Source organism: Megalobrama amblycephala, linkage group LG5 (assembly GCF_018812025.1).
Source record: "Megalobrama amblycephala isolate DHTTF-2021 linkage group LG5, ASM1881202v1, whole genome shotgun sequence".
Classification (NCBI taxonomy): domain Eukaryota; kingdom Metazoa; phylum Chordata; class Actinopteri; order Cypriniformes; family Xenocyprididae; genus Megalobrama; species Megalobrama amblycephala.
In genome coordinates, this window is record NC_063048.1 from 19,630,580 (window position 1) to 19,655,402 (window position 24,823).

General features: G+C 36.8%; 1 protein-coding gene across 2 annotated transcripts in view; it reads left to right on the forward strand.

Moving 5' to 3' along the window:
- The first annotated feature begins 206 nt into the window (after positions 1-206).
- The window catches only part of pabpc4 (poly(A) binding protein, cytoplasmic 4 (inducible form)), a 28,324-nt gene continuing 3,707 nt past the window's right edge, over positions 207-24,823 (forward strand). For both annotated transcript variants that reach the window (XM_048191059.1, XM_048191060.1), the window contains exons 1-8: positions 207-803; positions 5,517-5,710; positions 8,447-8,562; positions 9,000-9,139; positions 9,225-9,319; positions 21,961-22,098; positions 22,198-22,293; positions 23,740-24,009. In XM_048191059.1, the coding sequence (XP_048047016.1) occupies positions 608-803; positions 5,517-5,710; positions 8,447-8,562; positions 9,000-9,139; positions 9,225-9,319; positions 21,961-22,098; positions 22,198-22,293; positions 23,740-24,009 (1,245 nt within the window). In that variant the 5' untranslated portion in view covers positions 207-607. The remainder of the gene's footprint in view (positions 804-5,516; positions 5,711-8,446; positions 8,563-8,999; positions 9,140-9,224; positions 9,320-21,960; positions 22,099-22,197; positions 22,294-23,739; positions 24,010-24,823) is intronic.

Here is a 24,823-nt window from a genome sequence, read left to right on the forward strand (position 1 = left end):
TTTGAGACTGACCCATGTTCATGTAAAAGAAACATTGTGCTGTAGACTGCTGCTGCACCCAGATGTCGCTGTTGGATGTTCCTTGTTGAATGTGCTGTCATGTACACCGCATGCTCGGAGAGCGTTTTTTTTTTTTTTTTCCTGTTATCCCGAATGCGACCCTGGCTGCTATTTCCTCCGCTTGAGCTATAAAGTGCCCGTGCGTTTCCCACGCACCCTCTTTCCCCGGCCACCACACCGTGAGTGTATAACTCACTGTTCTTCAGTACCTTTAAAAAAGAAAAAAAAAAACAACATAAAAAATACAAAATACCGAAAATCTCAAAAAATAACTACTTTAAAACAACGTTTTTAAAAGGGCAAACTTTTTTGTTTTTGTTTTTTAAAAGACAAGGTCTCGAACTACCAAGACGATTTCTGAAGCCAGTTCCTCGCGACCGGACTCCATATGCTGTAGCTGTCAGTGCTACCGACATCGTTTATTTGGAGAGTAGCGTAAAAGTTTAATAGACTCATTTGTCCCTCTGGTTCTAGGACACTCTTTACGCACTGTCATTTCAGCACTAGACAAAACACACGAGCTCAAAGGCTTGAACGACACCGAGACATGAACGCAGCGACCGCGGGGAGTTATCCGATGGCTTCTCTCTATGTGGGCGACCTGCACCCTGATATCACGGAGGCTATGCTGTATGAGAAATTCAGTCCGGCCGGCCCGGTGCTGTCCATCCGCGTGTGTCGGGATATGATCACGCGGCGCTCGCTGGGCTATGCCTACGTCAACTTCCAGCAGCCTGCGGACGGTAAGACATGACAGACGGCGCCCTGTCGTCCTGGGTGACTTTAAACGTGATGGACATAGCTGTCAGAGTAACGGGAATAATGTGTCATGCTTTGTGCGTAAATGTAGGGACACTGGAGGTGATATGTAGCGTGTGTGCGCGCGCGTTCACTCTCTCCTGTGTGCTGTTGCCACATGTATTTCTGAGTTATCCACAGCGTGCTGTTCTTCACTCCTCTCTGCCATTACCGTCTTTAACATCTTAAAGAGACCGCTTTATTCTCCTCATATGGCCTATTGTGTGAAAGTCAAGGTTTACTGACTGTGCCTGTCACCGCATTATGTCCAGCCATTATGGCAAGCTGCTTTAACATTTTCCTTTATACGAACTAGTATCTTTTTATGTTAGACTACATAATATATATATATATAACTAATTAATAATTAATAGTAATAGTTCCACTGAAGTTTATGGGGATCAGTAGTTCAGAAATCAAATAATTACTTCTGATGTAGCAAATATATTCCAATTGTTGGAATATTTAGTTACTACTAACTATACTAATAGTTACAACTACTATCTATTCCAATTTTGTTACTATACTAGTAATTAGTATTTTACTTTTTAGTGCTATTTAAAGGGTTAGTTCACCCAAAAAAGAAAGAATTTTCTGTCATTAATTACTCATCCTCATGTCATTCCAAACCCGTAAGACCTTCATTCGTCTTCGAAACACAAATTAAGATATTTTTGATGAAATCTGAGGCCCAGAAAGTAAGTACATTGTTAAAATAGTCCATGTCACTACAGTGGTTCAACCTTAAAGGGATAGTTCACCCAAAAATGAAAACTCTGTACTAACCCTCAAGTTGTTCCAAACCTGTGTAATTTCTTTGTTCTGCTGAACACAAAGGAAGATATTTGGAAGAATGTAAGATCATTGTCAAAAATACTATGGTAGTCAATGGGGGGCGAGATCTGTTTGGTTACCTTCCTTTGTGTACAGCAGAACAAAGAACTTGAGGGAGAGTAAATGATGACACAATTTTCATTTTTAGGTGAACTGTCTCTTTAATATTATGAAGTGACGAGAATACTTTTTTGTGCGAAAAGGGTAATTAATGACAGAAATTTAATTTTTGGGTGAAATAACCCTTTAAATTATAAAAGCAAAGTACTAGCAATTATTTCTCAGTCACTATGATATTTATTATTAGCTTACTAATAGTACTAGTATTTTATGTAAAAATTAAAAATTATTTCTTAGTTACTAGTATCCCAATATCCAGTAGTTCAGGGCCATAACCACCACAGCCATTGAGGGGGACAAGTCCCTCCCCCTCCCCCCAATAATAAGAAATGGCCAAATTATTCACTATTAAGATGTAAATAGTGAAACCATTTTGAATTGAGATATTCATTTACAGGCTTCATGTAATTCCTGAGTGCGACAAGAAAAGAAGTGTTTTACGTTATCGACATATTAGGTATACAGATAAAAGTACATGTGTGCAAATTTTAATGCAAATACTATTTGCAAATAGTTCAAAATGATTATTTCCCAACTAGAATTAGACCTAGACTTTCCTTCACTATTCTATTTCTTTATGCTTTATAAAAAAATATTCAAGACATGGTTACAGATTGCTATCTACATTTCTGTAGCTCAAACGGTAGAGCATGGCGCTAGTAATGCCAAGGTCATAGGTTTGATTCCCAGGGAATGCATGAACGAATAAATGTATACCTTCAATGCATTGTAAGTTGCTTTGGATAAAAGCATCTGCTGAATATAATCTATTCCAGTTTTATTCACCAGAAGCCTATAGTAACATAAAATAGATGTTAGGATGTTGCTGAAATTAACCAATATCTAAGGAAGACTTTGTTGCCGTAATCACACTTGGTTTGCTCACCAAGGCACAAACAATATGCATTGTGAAATGCACCACACATATAAACTAAATTGGTTTTAAAGGAACAAATAATAAATCAGCTTGCCATACAACTACTGGCTGTATCATTTCCCTTGTCCTGAAGTAATATCATCACTTAGTGATACAAAGGTGAAATATGCAGCATGACATGCATGTATGAATCATTTATGCCAAGCCCCCTGTGAAGGACTGACTGATATTTTGTTCTGTTGAGCTTGCTAGTCTTGTCTATTCCTGGAAAACATCAAGTTACTGAGAAAAACATTCAAACATTCTGTTTAAATTCTGCCTTAAAAAATGGAAAACTGGAAAAATGGAAAAATTTTAATGTAAAAGCTCAACACTCAAAAGAGATCAATTATAGCCTATAATCGGAATAAACAACTAGACAATAATTAAATGTACTGCTTGACCCACATAGTCAGAGTGGCCTAAATCTACCATAAACCTTGATTTGAGACATTCTACTCAGAAGCAAACCTGAACATTAGGATACCTCCAATTTTTTTAGCTCTCTGACGAACACTAGGGGAACGGTGCTAGCTTGTGTGTGTGTGTCTGTGTGTGTGTGTGTTAGCCCACATTTTGCAACCTCGCATGACCTATTTGTGCTATTTAAAGTGTCAGGAGGGGATAATACCATTGTGAAGCACCTTCAGCTTTATTTCACAATCTTATGATTCAGACGAGACAAGAATAAGCGTTAACAGGGCTTTTTTTTTTGTTCATTTTTGGCCCGTCCTTCCTACATTTCGAGTAACCTGCCCAGTTTTACAACTTTTATGCAACACACTATATGTTTTTTTTTTTTCATTCCTTGCTGAGTTAATAGCCTTCAGGGTAAACATCTGTTTGTTCAGTCAGCTCAAATTATGCAATACACAATGGATGAATGTATATTACCATTCAAAAGTTTGGGTTCGGTATGTTTTTTTTAAAGGTTTGGCAGTATTTATTTGATCAAAAATTCAGTACAAACACTAAAACTGTGAAATATTATTAGAATAAAAAACTGTTTTATATTTTATCAAATTTTAAAGTGTAATTTATTTAACAGAGAGACAGGTAATAGTTCTGGATCTGAAATATCTGCCTCCTGTGCTAAATGCTCAATTCTGTCCTTTTCTTTCACAGCACAAAGGTTAAAAGGTCAGAGTTGAACTCACTCACCTCCATTTAGAAACTCAGAATGGCAACCGATAGTCAACATGTTTACATATAAGAGACAAAAGTGGTTGGTGACCACTGTAGAATGTAGTACATCTAAATGTGTATCAAGATTGTATTGCGCATGTTTTTGCACAGTGTGTCAGTACAATAGTAAATTACAACATGCAAATGCTTGGCAAATGTGCTCAAACAAATGGTTTGGTCTTCAGCATGTAACAGCTGCATTTGTAAACAGTTGCCGGCACTGGTAAGCTTCAGCCACACACATTCCAGTGTCTCAGCCCCATCAATGGACACAGAGCCTTGAACACATGCTGCCTGCCAGCACATTGCTCAAAGGACCCAAAACTGCTAAATATAGAGCCAGTGAGGGCTGCCTGTACTGTGCCTGTCTTTTCTGAGAGGTGTTTTGAAGAAACAAGCAGACAGGCAAATTCATGGGACAGCCACACCATGCTTCTGCTTATTCTGTTTTATGCAATGATGACAGTTTACTACTGACTTTGACAACAATATGCTGTCAGTGCATGAGAATCCGAAATTAAAAATTGGAAATGCTCATAAAATATAACTACAAGCTTTGCTTGAAATCAGAAATCGCTACATTAATAGTAAAAAAGTATATTGTGTATATTGTCCTGTGTTGGCTGAAAGTTGTTATTTGCAGTGGTCTCTCTCTCTCTCTGGATGATCCCACTAGCCCAGAGCTCCATGTTCAATACAATTACACTGTAAACTGCTGAGGGCAGCAGATACAAGGCTGCTCCATTTTGTTCACCAGACATTTTTAGTGCTTAGTGTGTGTGTATGTCGGGGGGAGGGCTATGAGGAACAGAAAGAGAGAGAGACAGATCATAATGCATTACAATAGGTGACAGGTCCCTCACAGTTTCATATACCATCAATTTGATTAAAAAGTATTTTGAAAAAACTGTCAAACCTTGATATTCATGTTTCAGTCACATGACTTTTCCAGATGTGTATAAATCCACATTGTGGATTAAATCTAAATAAATGTCTATGAATGTTAGGGTCAGTGATACTTTGAGAATGTTTTCTTAGACCTGGGATGGATCAAATCTAATGATGATATTTTTGTTCATGCGTTTTTTGTATCCACCACCAATACTTGCCCTGCTGATGGTTAAATATGGCAGATAAGAGGAAAAAGTCACATGATTTAAACAGATAAATATATGTGCCTGGAATTGTGCTTTGCTCTTCCATCAGTCCACACCAATAATGAAAGACATTTAGCTTAAATGCTAACTGTTCTTTGTGTATTTGAGTCAATGTGTTAAAATAAGGAAATTCTTATAAATACTAAAAAAATAACAGATCTTATCACCTTAAAGTATAACTGTAATCCTGTAATCATTAGATTACTGTTAGATCTGCTAGCATTAGCACAGGCTCAGCTAACAAGCTTCAAGCTTGTTTGAGGTGGTTAATATGTTTGAGTATCTTGACATGCTCACTAAACACACACTATTAAATATATTAGGAATAAATAATTCAGAAACTTTTGTTGGTTAAGACATGTCTTATTCCTATAGTAATTGTTAGTAATTTAAGTGCTGAGGTATAGAGCAGAGATGACATATATCTCATGTTTTTGTGGTTTCAGCGGAGAGAGCTTTGGACACAATGAACTTCGATGTGGTCAAAGGAAAGCCGATCAGAATCATGTGGTCACAAAGAGATCCATCACTTAGGAAATCCGGGGTTGGAAATGTCTTCATCAAAAATCTGGACAAATCCATTGACAACAAGGCCCTGTATGATACCTTCTCTGCTTTCGGAAACATCCTGTCCTGCAAGGTGACGAGTGACTTTTATGTCTTTGAAAGCTGGAAAAAATAATTGATACATTAAAGGTGCCCTAGATTCAAAAATTGAATTTACCTCGGCATAGTTGAATAACAAGAGTTCAGTACATGGAAATGACATACAGTGAGTCTCAAACTCCATTGTTTCCTCCTTCTTATATAAATCTCATTTGTTTAAAAGACCTCAGAAGAACAGGCGAATCTCAACATAACACCGACTGTTACGTAACAGTCGGGATCATTAATATGTACGCCCCCAATATTTGCATATGCCAGCCCATGTTCCCAACATTATGAAAGGCATTAGACAAGGGCAGAATGTCTGGATCTGTGCAGAGCTGAATCATCAGACTAGGTAAGCAAGCAAGGACAATAGCAAAAAATGGCAGCTGGAGCAATAATAACTGACATGATCCATGATATCATGATATTTTTAGTGATATTTGTAAATTGTCTTTCTAAATGTTTCATTAGCATGTTGCTAATGTACTGTTAAATGTGGTTAAAGTTATTATCGTTTCTTACTGTATTCACGGAGACAAGAGCCGTCGCTATTTTCATTATTAAACACTTGCAGTCTGTATAATTCATAAACACAAATTCATTCTTTATAAATCTCTCCAACAGTGTAGCATTAGCCGTTAGCCACGGAGCACCGCCTCAAACTCATTCAGAATCAATGTAAACATCAAAATAAACACTGTACTTACGCGATTAGACATGTTGTATGACAAACGCTTTGTAAAGATCCATTTTTTTTATGTTGTTTAAGGCAAGCGCGAGCTCTTGGGGTGTGGAGCACCAGATTTAAAGGGCCACACACCCTGAATTGGCTCATTTCTAATGATGCCCCAAAATAGGCAGTTAAAAAAATCAATAAAAAAAAATCTATGGGGGTATTTTGAGCTGAAACTTCACAGACACATTCAGGGGACACCTTAGACTTATATTACATCTTTTAAAAAAAAGTTCTAGGGCACCTTTAAAGGTACACAATGCAAGTTTTGGCCCTCTAGAGATTAAAAAACAAAACTGCATGCATTTTGCAGAAGAACATTGTTTTGGTTGCACTTCGGCTCTGGGTAACTGTGCGGATGAATATGGTTCTTTCTCATAACTAAAGAGAGAGAGAGAGATTATCCTACTGCTCATAAAACTTTAACTATTAGGCTTAAGAGATATAACCAGATTAGATGGAAAGGATCTTAAGATGACTGGCTAAAGACATTACTGTAGCTAAACCCATTAATAGACACTGTACTTCCTTGTAAATAAATTCCAGCACAGTGCTACACTAACCATAATGAAATGACCTTTCACAATAGATAATGCTTTACAAGGAGATCTGTTAGAGAGCTACATATGGCAATTTATGTTCAATAAAATACCTTACTCACCCGCTGAATAACAAAAATACCATGGCTACATCGCTTTTACAACATTTAAAATCCATCAGATCTCATCATCTCCGCTAAGGCAAGCTAATCTTCAATCTCGCTCCTCTGTTCTGTGTTTTTTTTTTTTTTTTTAAAGTTGATTCCCCAGAGGTTGGAGATTTAGCATGTCAAACTTTCTCGTTCGTTGTGATGTCTAATCTATGCCACTCCCACATCAAAGTAGCCGGAGCAACTTTTCTCTATTATGGATATGACATTTTTTGGTAGTTCACCAAAAAATGTAAATTATTCCATGATTTTCTCACCCTCAAGCTATCCTAGGTATACAGCATATGATTATCTTCTTTCAGACGAACACAGTCGGAGTTATATTAAAAATATCTGGCTCTTCCAAGCTTAATAATGGTAGTGAATGGCACTCGAGATTTTAAAGCCCAAAAAATTGCATTGATCCATCATAAAAGTAATCCATACGGTTTCCCGGGGTTAATAAGGCCTTCTGAAGCAAATCGTCTGTTTGTCTGAAAGAAGACACCTATGGTGGCTTGAGGGTGAGTAAATCATGGTATAATTTTCATTTTTGGGTGAACTATCCCTTTAAGAACTGTTCAAGAATTATATCTATAAAGATAACTATAATGATAACCATTTTAGCATCCTAGTAGGAAATTATTGTAATTCATTGCCTCCTTTACTCTGGAAAATCAACATGAACTCCCTCTCAAATCGTATTTCCTACTATGAAAATACAAGTTTCCTAGTAGGAAAAGATGAGTTTCCTAGTAGGAAATTATTGTAATTTATTGCCTTTGCTTGGGAAATTGGACATGAACTTCCTCTCAAATCATATTTCCTTCTTGGAAACTATAATGAAAACCATATTAGCATCCACACCAACAGATAATAACCTTCTGTTTATTATAAGCGTGTGCTGCAATTACAGTATGTCGTCTTCTGCTTTAAACGCTTTAGCTCTTTAAAGTCATGTGGCTTCTGATTGACAGTCAATGTTTTTTATTGTGCATAAGCTGTAAAAAAATCGTTCTGAATGCGATTCCAACTATATTGTTCCTAGATGTGGCATGGAATCCTTCTAGAAAGTGTTGACAAAGTTACAGTCTCATGCCATTTGGATCAAGGGAACTTTTTTTTAATTTCAGCAAATGTCATTTGGGGTCAAAAAGGTTGGTTCCCCCTATTCAAGCAATAAATCATGCATTAGATTTTAACACACATTTCAGAGCAGAGAAGCTGTGTAGATCAGCTGTTAAAAGAAAAGACTCTCTGTAATCTGATTCTTGAGGTTGTCTCATCCCATGTCTGTTTAACAGGTGGTGTGCGATGAGAACGGATCTAAGGGCTACGCCTTTGTGCATTTTGAAACTCAGGACGCAGCTGACCGTGCCATCGAGAAGATGAACGGCATGCTGCTGAACGACCGCAAGGTGTGAGTGTCTGAGCATGAGTCATGTGACAGGAAGGATCTCCATTGGTTTGTAGATTGACCAGGAAGGTGTGTAGTTGTCAATTACTAATGTTCCAGAGAGGAAAAGTTCATAGACCAATCAAAGGATCAGAATCATTTACACATCTTCATGTCGTTCCAAAACTGCATGACTTTCTTATTAATGTGAAACCAAAAAGGAGATATTTTGAAAAATGTTAGTGGGGTTCAGTGTTATTTTGGACCCCACTGGCTTTCATTGTATGGGTAAAATAGTTTTTCAAAATATCTGCTGTTAGTCTTCTAGAATTTGAGTGTTTATAAGTCAGATTTGTCCCTGCTGCAGCTGTTTTGTGTCTGTGGTTGGTCTGCAGCTGTCGGTCTGAGTCTGTATTGCATTTCTGTATTAGTCACGTTTCTGTCTCCATTGTTTTTTGTAGGTTTGTGGGCCGTTTCAAGTCCAGGAAGGAGAGGGAAGCAGAAATGGGTGCCAAAGCCAAAGAGTTCACCAATGTTTACATCAAGAACTTCGGCGAGGACATGGATGATCAGAGACTGAAGGAGCTCTTTGATAAATATGGTGAGTTTGAGAGTATAAAGGGGCTGTGGTGATGGTAGCCTTATGGTCAAGAAATTTTCTATTAAAATGTTGTTTCTACCTGCAGGTAAAACACTGAGCGTGAAGGTCATGACCGACCCCACAGGGAAATCGCGCGGATTTGGGTTTGTTAGCTACGAGAAGCATGAGGATGCTAATAAGGTACACTGAAAAAACTGTTTAGTCAGTTCAACTTAGAAAATGTACTTCATGTGGTAACATCTACAATAGCTGGTTTTGTTCAAATGAAATAAATGATTTAAGATTACTGATTATAACTGAATTCAACCAACCTTAAAAAAAATCAAATGACAACTACATAAATGGCTAATGATTGTAAATGATTATGAAATTACAGTTTCTCATTTGGATGAGGAAAGAACAGTGATCTTGAGTTTAGCTACCAGAACTTTAGCTACATTGTGGACTGCTTTTCCTTTTCTGGGATGTATCAACAACACTCAGCTGCAATCACTTTGCATGTTCCTCCCTGGGAGGCTAACAGTATATCATGAGCCATTCGATTTTGTAAAACAAACTTCCTTATTACATGTACTTTCTCTGAAATGTTAGCAATAGAGCTAAGTGTAGTGTTTACTGTGGCCTGAAATGCATCATGTCATACCTGTAATTCATTCTTTAAATTTGATCTCTCCTAAAAATGGTAAAAACCTTTCAAACATTTTCCCGTTTCAGAGATTGAATTCTTGGTCACAATAATATGCCATCATTAAATGATGTTTCACGTAATCCTATCCTCTCACACTACTCATATTGCCGGTAGAAGATAAGTCAAATAACATCTACCTTATGTTCCCTTAGAAAGGAATGCATAAGTTTTGCCACCACAAAGTGCATGTTGTTAGGAGCATTGAGTGTTTCATTTGTCATTATTAGAATAGCTTTGTCACATCTGGAAAATCTGTACATCTGGCTTAGAATTGCTTACAAAATTATTCCCTTAAATGCACCAGGAAAAATTTCCTTATTCCCTTATTTCACTTTAGTTAGAATCAGTACTCTTGTATGTAGGCAAATGCTATGAAATATAATGTTAATGATGAATCACAGTTTCTTACTGACATACACTGCTTACTTTTCTCACTGGCATGGACCATTCAGATTGCACAAATCTTTCAATGCATTTCCCAAAAGCATTGTTTGCCAACTATGTTCACAAGTTTCCATTTGCAAATTCCGCCATGTAAATAGAGAATCCGCCATGGTGCAAGCACAACTGGCTTTTAAAGGGAATGGGAGATGAGACTCTGATTGGTTTATTGCACGTTACATCCAAAACACACCCATGACTCATTAAGAGACTAGGTACAACCCTTTTGGACCATGTGCCTAGCGCACCGACCATTTTTTCCATTGTTAAACTAGCAAAAATGGATTTGGACACGCCCTAAGTGCACCTGCGCCATGCGCTTTAGACCATGCGCTTATCGTTAAAATAGGGCCCTATATCTTTCAGTCTGGATATATACAAATTTGTCTTTTAGTTTGCCATTTTGGAAGGGTACGCATATTAGTATGTGCTCTAGTTCGTAAGAAGAAGCCTATGATTGAATATGGAAATAAAGAAAAATAAGAAAAAAGAGAATTAAACCTCAGATGCCATGTCCATAATTTATCTGGCATTAATTTGATCTCAAACAGATTAATTAGAATAAGTTATTACTCAGCTATGTTGTTGCATGGGAAACACAACCTAGATTGTTGAATGGCAGGCTGCCCATCACTAAATTAGTTAATATGCTGCTAATTCTGCCCATGCATGTTACTTGCCCAGTTATAGAAAACAAATCAGATAGTGGTAATGGATATGCATAAAATGGCCTAATAGATGACTGAGGGAAATATTAACACACCCATTAGATATATTGAGCTTTAAAGACAATGCCGAATTAACATCACCACTGTGAGGTTCCAACCATAGATGGAATAATGGATCTGAGTAATCAGTCAGTAAGGAACCAACACAGTAAAGTATCATTGCAATATGTTAGCTTGGTTCCACAATTCAGTATGATAGAAAATTATCCATAAACCTGGCTTTAATCTAGATTAATGCTTAAACACTGTATGACAGCTATGTGATTTGAACTTCAGTACCCCTGTATGTATGTGGATTGAAAGCAAAAAAACAAATACTGGGTGAACATAGTTCAACTTGGTTGATCTTCAGGGTGGTGTGACCACAAGTCATCCTAAACAGATGTAAAGCCCATTACGTATATAGCTCTGTCATGTGACAGAAACTTTTAGTGTCTTTAATTGTGACCTTGAAGGCCAGAATGTCTCTGTTCTTAGTAGACTGTTCCTTCAGATAAACAATCTTGTAGTTGAAGATTGCGAAGTTCCATCTCTCAGACTTAAGTATGGCGGCATTTTAATGCCATTAATGACCGAGCGCACAATTGATGCTTGCGCGCGCAGTAAATCACTTCCGCGAGAGGATAACAGATCTGCACGCGAGGAAACGGGAGCCCGCAAGCTCATTTTAAACCCGCGCGCGCGCATGACATCTTCCTCTGCGCGCAGATCAAGCCCTCGCGTGCTCGGACAAGATTTGCAGCACGCGCGTCATCATTCCCCACACTCGCGCTCAATCTTCTATTTCGCTCGCGCGAACACTTTTGATTTTTGTCAGTCGTGGGGCGGGACTTTACTTATTTCAGTGTAACCTCAAATGTCATTGGTCAATTCAGTTTTTCCAGAAGTCTGTTTTGATTGGACGCCTGTTGTAAAATGATTAGACATGGCTTGGACCAGATGAAAAAAATACTATAGTAATTTATAGTAAATACTATAGTGTTTTTGAACCATAGTATAGTATAGTACTTTTATTTGCTGTGGTAATTCTATAGTTGTTGAGGGTAATATAAACAAATTACCCAAATACTATAGTTTTCTACAACTATAGGGTATATTACTACAATATACACTAGAGTTTACTGTAGTAAAAACTAAAGTAGCCTATACAGTATTTATTACAGTTTATCAGTTCATCATAGTTAATACACTGTATACTGAAGCATTCATTAACAAAGTGTTGTAAATAGTATAATGTATACAGTATACTACACTTTACTATAGTATGGTCCAAAACACTATAGTATTTACTAGTATTATGCAAGTGAGTTAAACTTTATTTATTGACTGATTGATTGCATTATTATTATTATTATATGTCCTTATTAGATACTATATTAACTTGATTTATTATTTTTATGGAGCTGTAGCTGCTGGGGAAAAATGAGAACACATAGTAGTTCACCGCTACATTATCATTATACTTCCACTAAACAGTATCTGCTTACCCATGATAGTATACAAAAACAACAACAAAAAACGAAATATGTCTTAGATATAAAGATTTCTAAATTGGGTTTCGGGGGGTATGATCATTCATACTGTGTACTGTATCTTAACTTTAACTGCAACCTTTCAACAGAGTGAAATGCTGAAACCATTTTTCTGTATTTAAGGAAAATATATTAACCTGATAATATATTAAACTGACAAAGAATGTAACAAAAAGCTTACACAACAACTCTTGCTGATATGAACAGTGAGTATCTTTCATCCAAAGCCACATGAAGCAATTCTGGATTTAGAATCATAGTTACAACTATTTAATTGACACTTTTGACATTTCTGTAGTTCTCAGAACTGATATAATTTTGGCTGGGTAAACAGATACTGTTTAGTGGAAGTATAGTGGTAATGTACTACAGCAAATATAATATGTGTTCTCTTATTTCCCCAGCAGTACAGCTCCATAAAAATAAAAATAAATCAAGTTAAGAATGGTAGGCCATATTATAATAATAATGCAATCAATCAGTTAATAAATAAAGTTTAACTCACTTGCATCTGGTCCATTGTGACATGTCTAATGTTTTACAAAGACGTCCAATCAAAACAGACTTCTGGAAAAATGAATTGACCAATGACATTTGAGGTTACACTGAAATAAGTAAAGTCCCGCCCCACGACTGACAAAAATCAAAAGTGTTCGCGCGAGCGAAATAGAAGATTGAGCGCGAGTGTGGGGAATGATGACGCGCGTGCTGCGATCTTGTCCGAGCACGCGAGGGCTTGATCTGCGCGCAGATGAGATGTCATGCGCGCGCGCGGGTTTAAAATGTAGGCTCCCGTTTCCTCGCGTGAATCTGATCCTTGCGAAGTTGCGCGCGCAAGCCACTTGTGCGCTCTCATTAATGGCATTAAAATGCCGCCATACTTAAGTTCCTGTTGTTGAAACAGTGTGTCCTCGATATGATAGGCTTGAACTCTCTCAGTGAACTTCTTGAAGACCGCAGACATTGATCTGTGAAAACATAAAAACAACTCAGTGGAAAACAGATTCTGCTGTTTTTGAAAAACAAGTTTGTTTGAACTTTGTTGGAATTATTTTGATTTCCTTATAGAGATATAGAGAGCTATCTTAGAGACGGTGTGGCAACTAAACTGCAGGTGGTGTAAGCTACCTATTAGCCCCCGCCTGCCATATCTTCATCATAGTGACCCCAAAGTCCCTAAAAGACAAGTTTCTTCCAATGACTTTCTTCCATTTAACTCATCTAAGGTTTGGGAGTATGAGCTAATTTACAATGAATAATATGTGTCCATTTAGCCTTGCCTAATAATTTTACAGCTTTTTACAGCTAAAGGGGTGACTAATAAAACTACATTGGAACCATTTCATCTTGGTTGAAGAAATTGCAACATGAACGCTGCAATTTCTTAATGTAAACTATTTGCCCTAGCACAATTCTATTTCCATGTCCCCACTCTGGAAACACTTCACAGGCATCCTGAACTTGAGTTTGTGTCTTTTGTTTTGCTTCAGTCAAAATCATACAATACATTCAAAGAAAATCTGACATTAAATTCACATCTGCCTCAGCGAGATCTGGAGTGCCTGGCAATGACATTGGTCGGCCTGTGATAAAGTCCTTGAAATGACTCAGCATAGTTTCTTTGTTAACTGATGAACGGATACTACACAGAAAGAATGGAAGAGTATTTACACTGTAAAAAAATACCTTGTTGTGAATTGAACTTGTTATACAACAACAAGTTGAGAAAACTCAAAAAATCTCCAACTGGTTTCCTTAAACTTTTAAGTTTTTTCAACTTAAATTTTTTACAGTGTACCCATGTCAGTCCTATCCTGCACATATTTTGCCAGTGCAATTAACCCTTTCAATCATTCCTAATGATTTTAGTTGTCTTGAGCAATGAAAATGCCATTGAATCTCCAGAAGTCTACAGACTTCCTGACATACCGGACCAGTTAAGTATGTTCCCTGATCAGAAACAATAGTGTGTAACATTCCCCATGTACGAATGATGTCTCAATCCAGTATATTAGCAGTAAAGAGCAGTGCCTTTCTTTGTGATAAAAACTTCAACCCACTTTTTTATCAGCTATGACTAAAACATCCCTTGCATTTTACAAAGTCATAAAATTCGATTGCAATTCACAAAACCATCCTGAGGGTGCAGGGTTTTCTTAACTGAATGGAATCAGTTGCCGAATCACGTTTTGACATCACGCATCCGTTAAATGCTTCTGCGTTTCTCTAAAAACCGATGATATCTGACTTAATTCATGTAATGTTACTCCAGGTTCACACTAACTTTGAGGAGGCTAGCACTCTCTCCTCATGCTACACCTTTTGCAGTTATCATTGTAACTCATCAGTGAGATTAGTGTCTGTACAGTGTTGAAGAAATTTCCCCTCAAATAAAGAAGACGGTCAGAGACAGAGTCTTTTAATGTTTTATTCTTGCAAGAAGGTCAGACAGACAGCAGTGAGCTCCACCATATGTGTAACAGAAAATAAGCAGCTTGCTTCTCTGTTTTTATACCTTTTTGGCTTACTGTTTTCAGGAACTGTCTTGCTAATATTGACAAAGAAAGTGTGATAAGCGCATGATGTTCCCAAACAAGCAGAGGCAAGCAAAATCAAGCAGGTCATTGTGACATCTTCTCATATTCAGGCCAAAGTAAGCCTCACAGGCCTCAAACATACACTGTAAAAAAAATCCCAGTAAAATTTACGGTAAAAAAACGGCAGCTGTGGTTGCCAGAATTTTACCGTAAAAAATATGGTAGCAACGTAAAAAAAAAAATCAGTTAAATTTACGGTAAAATAACATATTTCATTAACTGATATTAATGTTAATTTACCAACCTAATGAATTACTAATATCTGTTTTGCACCTTTATAATACACTGACAGTCACCAAACACAGTGGTGATAAGAGTCACATGATGAATCAAAGTTCATCACAAGCAGCTTTTCCACAAGCTGAGAAGGACAACTCTAACATATAGAAGGTGCACACAGTGTCATTCACACACAAACACTAAACACCATCATGGTAACATGCATGAAATTTTAAAAATGCAATAAACATTAATTTAACAACATTAGGTGTAACATAAAACCCTAATGTACATAACTGATTAGAAAAAAAATGAGAAAAAATAAGAAGAAAGAGTTATTTCAACGAAAATATATCAAATATGAAGTGTCACGCAGGGAATTGTGGGAATGTCAATTTACGGTTTTTCACTGTAAATTTTACAATGAATTGTTATTTTCACTTCCAAAAACTGTGAATTTAACGGTATTTTACCTTAAAATTACATTAAATGTACCGTTAGATCTATTACAGTTATTCACCGTATATAGTACGGGAACTTTCTGTAAACCAATTAACAGTTTTTCACCGCAGCATTTTTACAGTCTTTTACTGTTAAAGGTGATAGAGAGGATTTTTTTGTCGACTGAGAACCCAAAGACTTGTTAGTGAGTTTTTGAAATGAGCGCATGCGTAAGAACAGCCCCCCTCCTTCACAGCTCATTTCAAAGTAACGCCTCCCAAAACTCGTGCACGAGTATTGAAACACGAGTGTTTACCACCGGCGTTCGCTGTGTCGTGTTTTTTGGATTCATTATGTCGGACTCACCGCAGGTAACTCATAATCTGCAGTTGTTATTCCTGTCTCCTGACAAAAACATTGCATGCGGCGCCTGTGGAGTGTGGAAAGTTACTGGAGCGCGCAGCTGCGCACGTCTCTCACAAGGAACGTCATGGCAGTGATTGACAAGCCAGAGGGCCAATCGTTTACGCGATGATCGCGCAAACGATTGGCTGATGTTTTTAAGGCCCTACCTCATGCACAGATGATGTATATTAATATTATTCCTTTCAGTGCACCTAATAAATAGTCTTTTATCAGTTAGTAAAGACAGTTTCAAGTAATATTGCAAAAATGTATAAAACAAAACATCCTCTTTATCACCTTTAAAATCACGGTCATTTTTTATACACTCATATAACAGAAAATAAAATATTGCAGTAAATACATATAGAGTAAATATGAATAAATAATATGAATTAAATTACAATTTCCTTCACAATAGCATCTAAACCCCTTTTAAAGTTTTTTTCATTAAAACGCTCATCATTTTAGTTATTTACACTACGGTTAGTGATGTGCTCATCACACAAAAAATATCCTGAACACTTTGTTCAAACTTTTCCCATAAAGTGAAACATTCTTTCAGAACATCCAGTCATCCCTATAATCATCCTCTACTCGCTTTGACCATCAAAAACCACCAAAACCAAACATTTAGAACTTAGAGAACTTTGAAAATAGGGCCTCTTTCAACCCTTTAACTAACAAACTTTTCCTTTCTTCACCAATTTTTCCTTTACGTTTAAAACACTAACTTTAGCCTTTTGTTTAATCAGACACCTATATTTACAGTCGTTATAGCCCACATAAAATAATAACAATAACAACATAAATGAACATTAATAAAAATATCTTGTTCAGATGAGGAAATATATCTCAATCAATACATGTCATTGTCTTGTTCACTCAATGTGTCATCGTTGAACCTCGGTGGTCTTGGATATAAATCTGGGAATTGACTGGAATTCCTTGAGCTGCTTTCACCTGTACACAAATGTTAGACAGGACAGAAGACATTCCTTTACAATAGTTCAACATGTCATGTTCACACAATTCGGTTGATGGCAATCATTGTTTAGCCCCTTCCATTCCCAAAAATGGGGGTCTTCCAAACTAATAAAAAAAAATTTCAGCCATACATTCGTTAATTGAGTTACCACCCCCACCCCTTTTGATGGATCAATTTATCACAGTGGTTGAAGAAATGTTTCTGTAAACAACATTTGCCATCAACTCTAAACTAAGCGCCGTCTTTAATTCTGCAACCAGATTTCCTCCAGACAGCTTTCTCTGCCTCTGGACATGCTCTGTAAAGAGTGAAAAGAGTCAAGGTTATTTCAGATAACAGAGTAAACACAATCTCCTGTGTCTGCTCCTGCATTTTCCTACAGAAACTCTAGTTTATATAGTTTAGGCAACAAAATAGCGTCCAGCAAGTTTGACACTAACTAATTTGACACTTCAAGAATTTTTGATGTTTCCACAATGCCCCAAATATCGTCTACCACCCCGAACCAATAACGGGAGTCTGTGTAGATAGTCACAAATTTATCAGTCATCAGTTTACCCGCTCCAGTGAGGGTCACAAGCTCATCTGCTTGTGCCGAACAATTGGAGGACAGCGGCCCTGAAACTGGCACTTCAAATTCGGTGGTCACAGCTTATCCTGCTCAATTCAGGCCTGTTGTTTATCTCTGAAGGCAGAGCCATCTGTGAACAACAAGTTCTCACAGTTATCGAGTGATGTGTCTAGCAATTCAGGTCATGGTGTACAGACTTGTTCAAGGATAGTCAAACAACAATGGTGATCATCCCCATTCTCCTTTGTTCTCCTACCAGACTTTCATACTGTAAATGTTATGGGGCTCTCTGGATAATTTTGATAGCCAATGTGTTACTGTTTCTCTGCCGTCAACATTTACATTTATCATTCTGATCACACATAGCTGACAGTGTTTAAGTTTAGACCCTCAGTTGAATTTAGACAAGGGTTTTTTAGGGATACCCATGGATGGCTATCTTCAATTTCACAATTCCAATTTTCCATAAATACTTAAAGGTGCCCTAGATTGTTTTTTTTACAAGATGTAATATAAGTCCTAGGTGTCCCCTGAATGTGTCTGTGAAGTTTCAGCTCAAAATACTCCATAGATTTTTTTAAATACATTTTTTTAACTGCCTATTTTGGGGCATCATTAACTATGCACTGATTTTTTCAGCACGCCGCCCCTTTAAGAGATGTGCTCCCTCTGCCCCACGAGCTCTCGACTATATATACATCGCATAAACAAAGTTCACACAGCTAATATAAACCCTCAAATGGATCTTTACAAGATGTTCGTCATGCATGCTTTATGCATGCTTTGAATTATGTGAGTAAGGTATTTATTTAGATGGTTACGTTTGATTCTGTGCGAGTTTGAGGCTATGCTCCGTGGCTAAAGCTAACATTACACACTGTTGGAGAGATTTATAAAGAATGAAGTTGTGTTTATGCATTATACAGACTGCAAGTGTTTAAAAATGAAAATAGCAACGACTCTCGTCTCCGTGAATACAGTAAGAAACGATGGTAACTTTAACCACATTTAACAGTATATTAGCAACATGCTAATGAAACATATAGAAAGACAATTTACAAATATCACTAAAAATATCATGATATCATGGATCATGTCAGTTATTATTGCTCCATCTGCCATTTTTCGCTGTTGTTCTTGCTTGCTTACCTTGTCTGTGCACAGATCCAGCCATTAATACTGCCTTTCCTTGTCTAATGCGTCGAACATGGGCTGGCATTATGCAAATATTGGGGTCATACATATTAATGATCCCGACTGTTACGTAACAGTCGGTGTTATGTTGAGATCCGAGTGTTTTCCGGAGGTCTTTTAAACAAATGAGATTTACATAAGAAGGAGGAAACAATGGGGTTTGAAACTCAATGTATGTCTTTTCCATGTACTGAACTCTTGTTATTCAACTATGCCGAGGTAAATTCAAATTCTGATTCTAGGGCACCTTTAAACATACTAATCCAGATGGTAATTCAAATCAACATCATAAATGACAAAAGTAGTCATAATTACCAACAGAGCTAGATAACCAATCCACTTAAAGCTAGTCCCATGTTCTGTATCATTTTTTCATTAGATTCAATCAGAATAATTGGCTTGTCAAAGTTTGTCGATTTAATCAAATTAATCAAAATAGTCACTTCTATCATTCAAGGTCTGTATTTAAAGACCTCTTTAAAGTCATTGAGTTTTACTTTGCCACATTTAACAACAAATTGCCCTCTTAATGTATAAAATCCCAAAATGTCGAATTTTTGAAATGCCTCTAGCATTTCTTTTAACATCTCTGTGTGTATGATTTTCAACTGAAACACTGCTTCACTATAAATAACTGGTTATTACTTACGACACCGGGTCAGATAGCAGCTTTTAGCTGACTTTGAATGCGAAATTTTGAGGTATTCAGGACTATTACATATTTATAACTTTCAACATCAGACTTTATCTTTTGACTCTGATCCAGCTTAAGACTTTGCCAGCAACTTTGTTTATATTTATCTTTTACCCGTACTTCAGGGTTTTTAGAAATTACAAATTTCCAATCAGGTCGAGTCTCTGTGACACTGACAGTCTCATATTTGCCATTTAAACCCTCTGTCATTTTGACCATCAAAAACCAAACATTTAGAAATTAGAGGTCCTAAATCATTTTAGTTATTTACACTACGGTAGTGATGTGCTCATCACATAGAAAACTTGAGACTGTTCAAATATTTTTCCATAAAGTGAAACATTATTTCAGAACATTCAATCATCCCTATTATCATCCTCTACTTACACTATATATTTTGCAACTCACATGTTTTGGAGTCATTGTCTGTAATTTACATCAAACTATACGTGTCCATCTTTCCCTCAAAAGAAATTTCTTAAGACTTCAATCTTATGAACTTATTTTTATCTCTTGTTCTTTCTCAGACGAAAACTTTAGTTAAAGTCTTTTTCCTTTCCTTTTGCTATTTTGAAAAGCACAGGTGTTCATAAATAGTTCATAAATAATTAATGTGAGTATGGTCTCTACTGGTCTCTATGGTCTCTACTGTTTTGCAGAACCACAGTGTTATTTTACCCATATCTCAACTACTAGGTTGCACTGACAGCCTTTATAGCTGCTTTCTCCTTCAACCATTATTATATAAATTGTAGTTCTCTAGACATCTAATGTCCCGCATCCATTTAATGGATGAAAAACAAAACTTTTTGTAAGTTATTTTCACTCCTCCTTCCCTAAATGCCAATTCTCTCTGCATCGAGTGACACTCAATGTTCCTTCCCTCGGAAAATCATAATATTGATTAATTTCCCTCTATCTTGCATGCATTTTTGCCCATATAATATTCTCATTTAACAGAAAACCAGTGTATCATATTTATCAAGCTTGCTCTGGGACTTTCCCATATTGGTTGTCTCTTTCTCTTACTGCGCGCCTAAATAATCTGTCGGACGTCTCCAACAGATCCAGTCTTTCACATAAAATCGGACAGGGACTCAGTTAATTTTGGATCCTCCACACTAGAACCACCCAATGCGGTTTCAATTTCTCTTACAGAAATGTCTTAACCTCGCTGCATTACCACAGAGCCAGCCCAACCATATGGTTTATCTCTTTTTTCCCAATCGCTGATATAATTTTCTATAGAATTTTAATTTGTCTCTTACCAGAGAAATCTGATGCAACTCGGGTTCATTTGCCGATTCCGGTGGTGTCCCTCCTGGACCCTGGCGGTTGGCCCCTCGTCCCTCAATCTATTCGGGGTAGGGCTGAGACTACTTAGTCCAGGTCTACTTGGTCCGCTCTCGGGTCCAAAAGGCACATCCAAGTAATCCCACCTTCTGACACCAAATTGTGGTGGCAAATAAAATAATATCACTGCATAAGAGACAAACATGTCCAACTGTCTTTCGAAAGTTTTATTTTCTTGCAAGAAAAGGTCAGACAGTCATACAGTCATTCTGAGTTGCTGCAGAGTGTGTGACAAGGAAAGGAGGGCTTCCTCTCACTTTTATCTCTCTAACTTTCAAGGCTAAAGCCTCTGCCCAATTATAGTTTCTTTTACCATATTAGGAACATGTTTACATTCTTCCTTACCTTGAGTGTATTCTTTCAATTGTCATATGGTAATCACACATTTCTTATTTTCTGTCATACAATCATATACATCTATAAGATCAATTGCTGTCCTTTATTCTAGCAAAGATCACATGCAATCCTCGTGCAATTTAACTACATCCTGTCTCTCTAAGCAGTACAGAAATGCAAAAATAACACAATCTTCCATAAGCATAATAACATATTAATGAAAAGCAAACATATCAATAAAATTGCTTCCACAAGTCCCTTGCAAAGCATGCTGGGAACTACAGATCCACTGCCCAGGGCTGCATTTCCCAAAAGCATTGTAAGCCTAAGTACTGTAGATCGTAGAGCCTTTGCCACCCACCAATGGTCTCTATGATCAACTTAGCTTACGATGCTTTTGAGAAATGCAGCCCTGGGCAGTGGATCTGTAGTTCCCAGCATGCTTTGTGCACATATACTAAATGGCTCCACGGACAATGCCTGCTTTGTGCACATATACTAAATGGCTCCACGGACAATGCCGTCTAATACTGGCGTATTAACGTTAAGGTACAGCTTCAGGCATAACTTAAGAGCGATGTATCTTTAAGAAGGCTGCCCTGAAAAGTGATTGATTATGATGGTATTTCTGTTTCAGGCTGTAGAAGACATGAACGGTACGGAGCTCAATGGCAAGACAGTGTTTGTTGGCCGAGCACAGAAAAAGATGGAGAGACAAGCAGAACTCAAGAGGAAGTTTGAACAGCTCAAACAGGAAAGAATCAGCAGATATCAGGTAAATGAATTGCTGTGTTTTGTCTTTGTTTGTGTTTGTGAGTTTAGTAAAGAAAAACAATTAATTTTGATCAGTTTGTTTATATATTTGTGTTTACAGGGTGTAAATTTGTATATCAAGAATCTTGATGACACCATCGATGATGAGAAACTTCGTAAAGAGTTCTCTCCTTTCGGCTCCATTACCAGTGCCAAGGTGGGTGAAAGGGTGTCTGTTTACAGTCTTTTTCTGTTAGAGCACTTTGGGCGAAATCCAAACTATATTTTTTCACTGAAGCGCACAGTGGGAAGAAGATGGTATTTGAAGGGCCATTTCAAATGAAAGTGAGAAACTGAATCCCTTCATGAAGACCCTTCTACAAGGCCATAAGCGAAGGGTCCATGTGGTCACCGTGATTTTGCCAAGTAAGACATGTTCCTGGATCAACATCTTTGTTGATCCTGGAACAACATTTCAATCAACCAATCAGATTTGAGGGATAAGTTTACTGTTTATGTCAAGTTTAGGCTTGCAACCAGGGTTAGGTGTCATCAATGTTATTCATCTATCTTTCCCCTCTGATTTTAGGGATAACTTATGGGTAGGATTAGGTTTAGGGGTAGGAATAGGGTTAAGACTAAATTTTCAGACTGGAATGTTGTTCCAGGATCTACAAAATATGTTGATCCAGGAACATGTCTTACTTGGCAAAATCACGGTGACCGGGTACATGTGTAGGTCACTTCAAGGAAGCATTTTGTAAATTTTAAAGTATTTTTTGCTGTTTATGATAACATGAATCTTTTCACAATTTATTTACCTAACAAAATGTAGGTAGTTTATATGAGATTTTAACAGGGATTTAAACACATTTAAACCAATCAAGAAACAATCCTTACATATTTACATTTTACATTATATATACATATTTGTTTATTTTTAGCTTGTACTACCACATGAGCAGATGGTACAGAAGTTGAAATAATTCTGAGTTGAAGACACAAAGACTAGAGTAAATTTGGTTTGGTTATGCAGTATTCTTTTTCTTTTATATATATTTACAAAATATATATGTATAAAAGAAAAAGAATGCATTACCTAACCAAATTTACTCTAGTCTTTGTGTCTTCAACTCAAATTTATTTCAACTTCTGTACTTTAAAGGGATAGTTCACCCAAAAATGACAATTCTGTCATGATTTACTCACCCTCAAGTTGTTCAAAACCTGTATGAATTTCTCTCTTCTGCTGAACACAGTAGAAGATATTTTGAAGAAGATATTTTGTCGGTAACCAAACAGTTAATGGTCCCATTGCTTCATAGTATTTTTTTTCCATAATATTGAAGTCAGTGGGGTCCATCAACTGTTTGGCTACCCATATTCTTTAAAAATATCTTCTTTTGTGTTCAGCAGAAGAAAGAAATTCATACAGGTTTGGAACAACTTGAGGTTGAGTAAATGATGACAGAATTTGCATTTTGGGGTGAACTATCCCTTTAAGTGATGGAGATTTATCACTGATCCAATTCAGTAAATTATTTTTTTTCTGGTGGCAAAGGATAGGATATTATACACTTTCCTACTAGCAGATGTAGCAATGTATCTATTAGGTAAACCCAACACCAATAAGTCTATACTGACAATGTATATCTTGCTGTAGGTGATGTTGGAGGACGGCAGGTCCAAAGGTTTTGGCTTTGTGTGTTTCTCCTCACCTGAGGAGGCCACAAAGGCCGTGACAGAGATGAACGGGCGTATTGTGGGCTCCAAACCACTGTACGTGGCCCTGGCCCAACGTAAAGAAGAACGCAAAGCTCATCTGACCAACCAGTACATGCAGCGCATCGCTGGCATGAGGGCCATGCCTGCCAACGCCATCATCAACCAGTTCCAGCCTGCCGGCGGTTACTTCATGCCAGCTGTGCCACAGGTGGGTGTCTGAGACAACAATAAAATCTGGGATTTAAATTCCATTTAAATCTGGAAACATTATGGCCCAGTTTCACAGACAGGGCTTAGCCTAAGCCAGGATTAGGCTTTAGTTCAATTAGGATATTTAAGTAACTTTTATGAACGTACACTTGAAAAAAACATTACTGGTGTGCATCTTGAAACAACACAATGGCACTGACATATTTTAAGATATGTCAGTACAAGTTGCTTTCCGTTAATGCAGCTCAAACATGCATTTTAGTCCAGGACTATCTTAAGCCTTGTCTGTGAAAATAGTTCAATTTAATTTAGTTAACTAATTTAAAATATAATTAAATTAATTTAGATATTTTAATTATTTTTACATGACCTCACTGTATATTATGGAATGGCAGTTTCTGCCAAAAAAAAAAAAAAAAAAATCATGCTTTGGTAAATCGTAATTGTGATTTTTTTTTTGTGTCAATTATGATTTGACAAAACATTTATTTTTTTGTAAATAAAAAAGTTATAAATAAATTATAAATAAAATAAATGATGAGATAAAAAGTCAAATTTATGAGATAAAAACTCATAATTATGACATAATAAGTTGAAATGATGAAATAAAAAGTCATTATGACATACTATGTCATTGTGAGATAAAAAAAGTCAAAATTATGACATGAAAACGATGCATCATTTTATCTCATAATTACGACTTTGTCATCATTTTGACTTTTTATGTCATAATTATGTCTTAGCATATCATAATTTTGAATTTTATCATAATTTTTCGACATATAGGTTATAATTATGATTCACCAAATCAT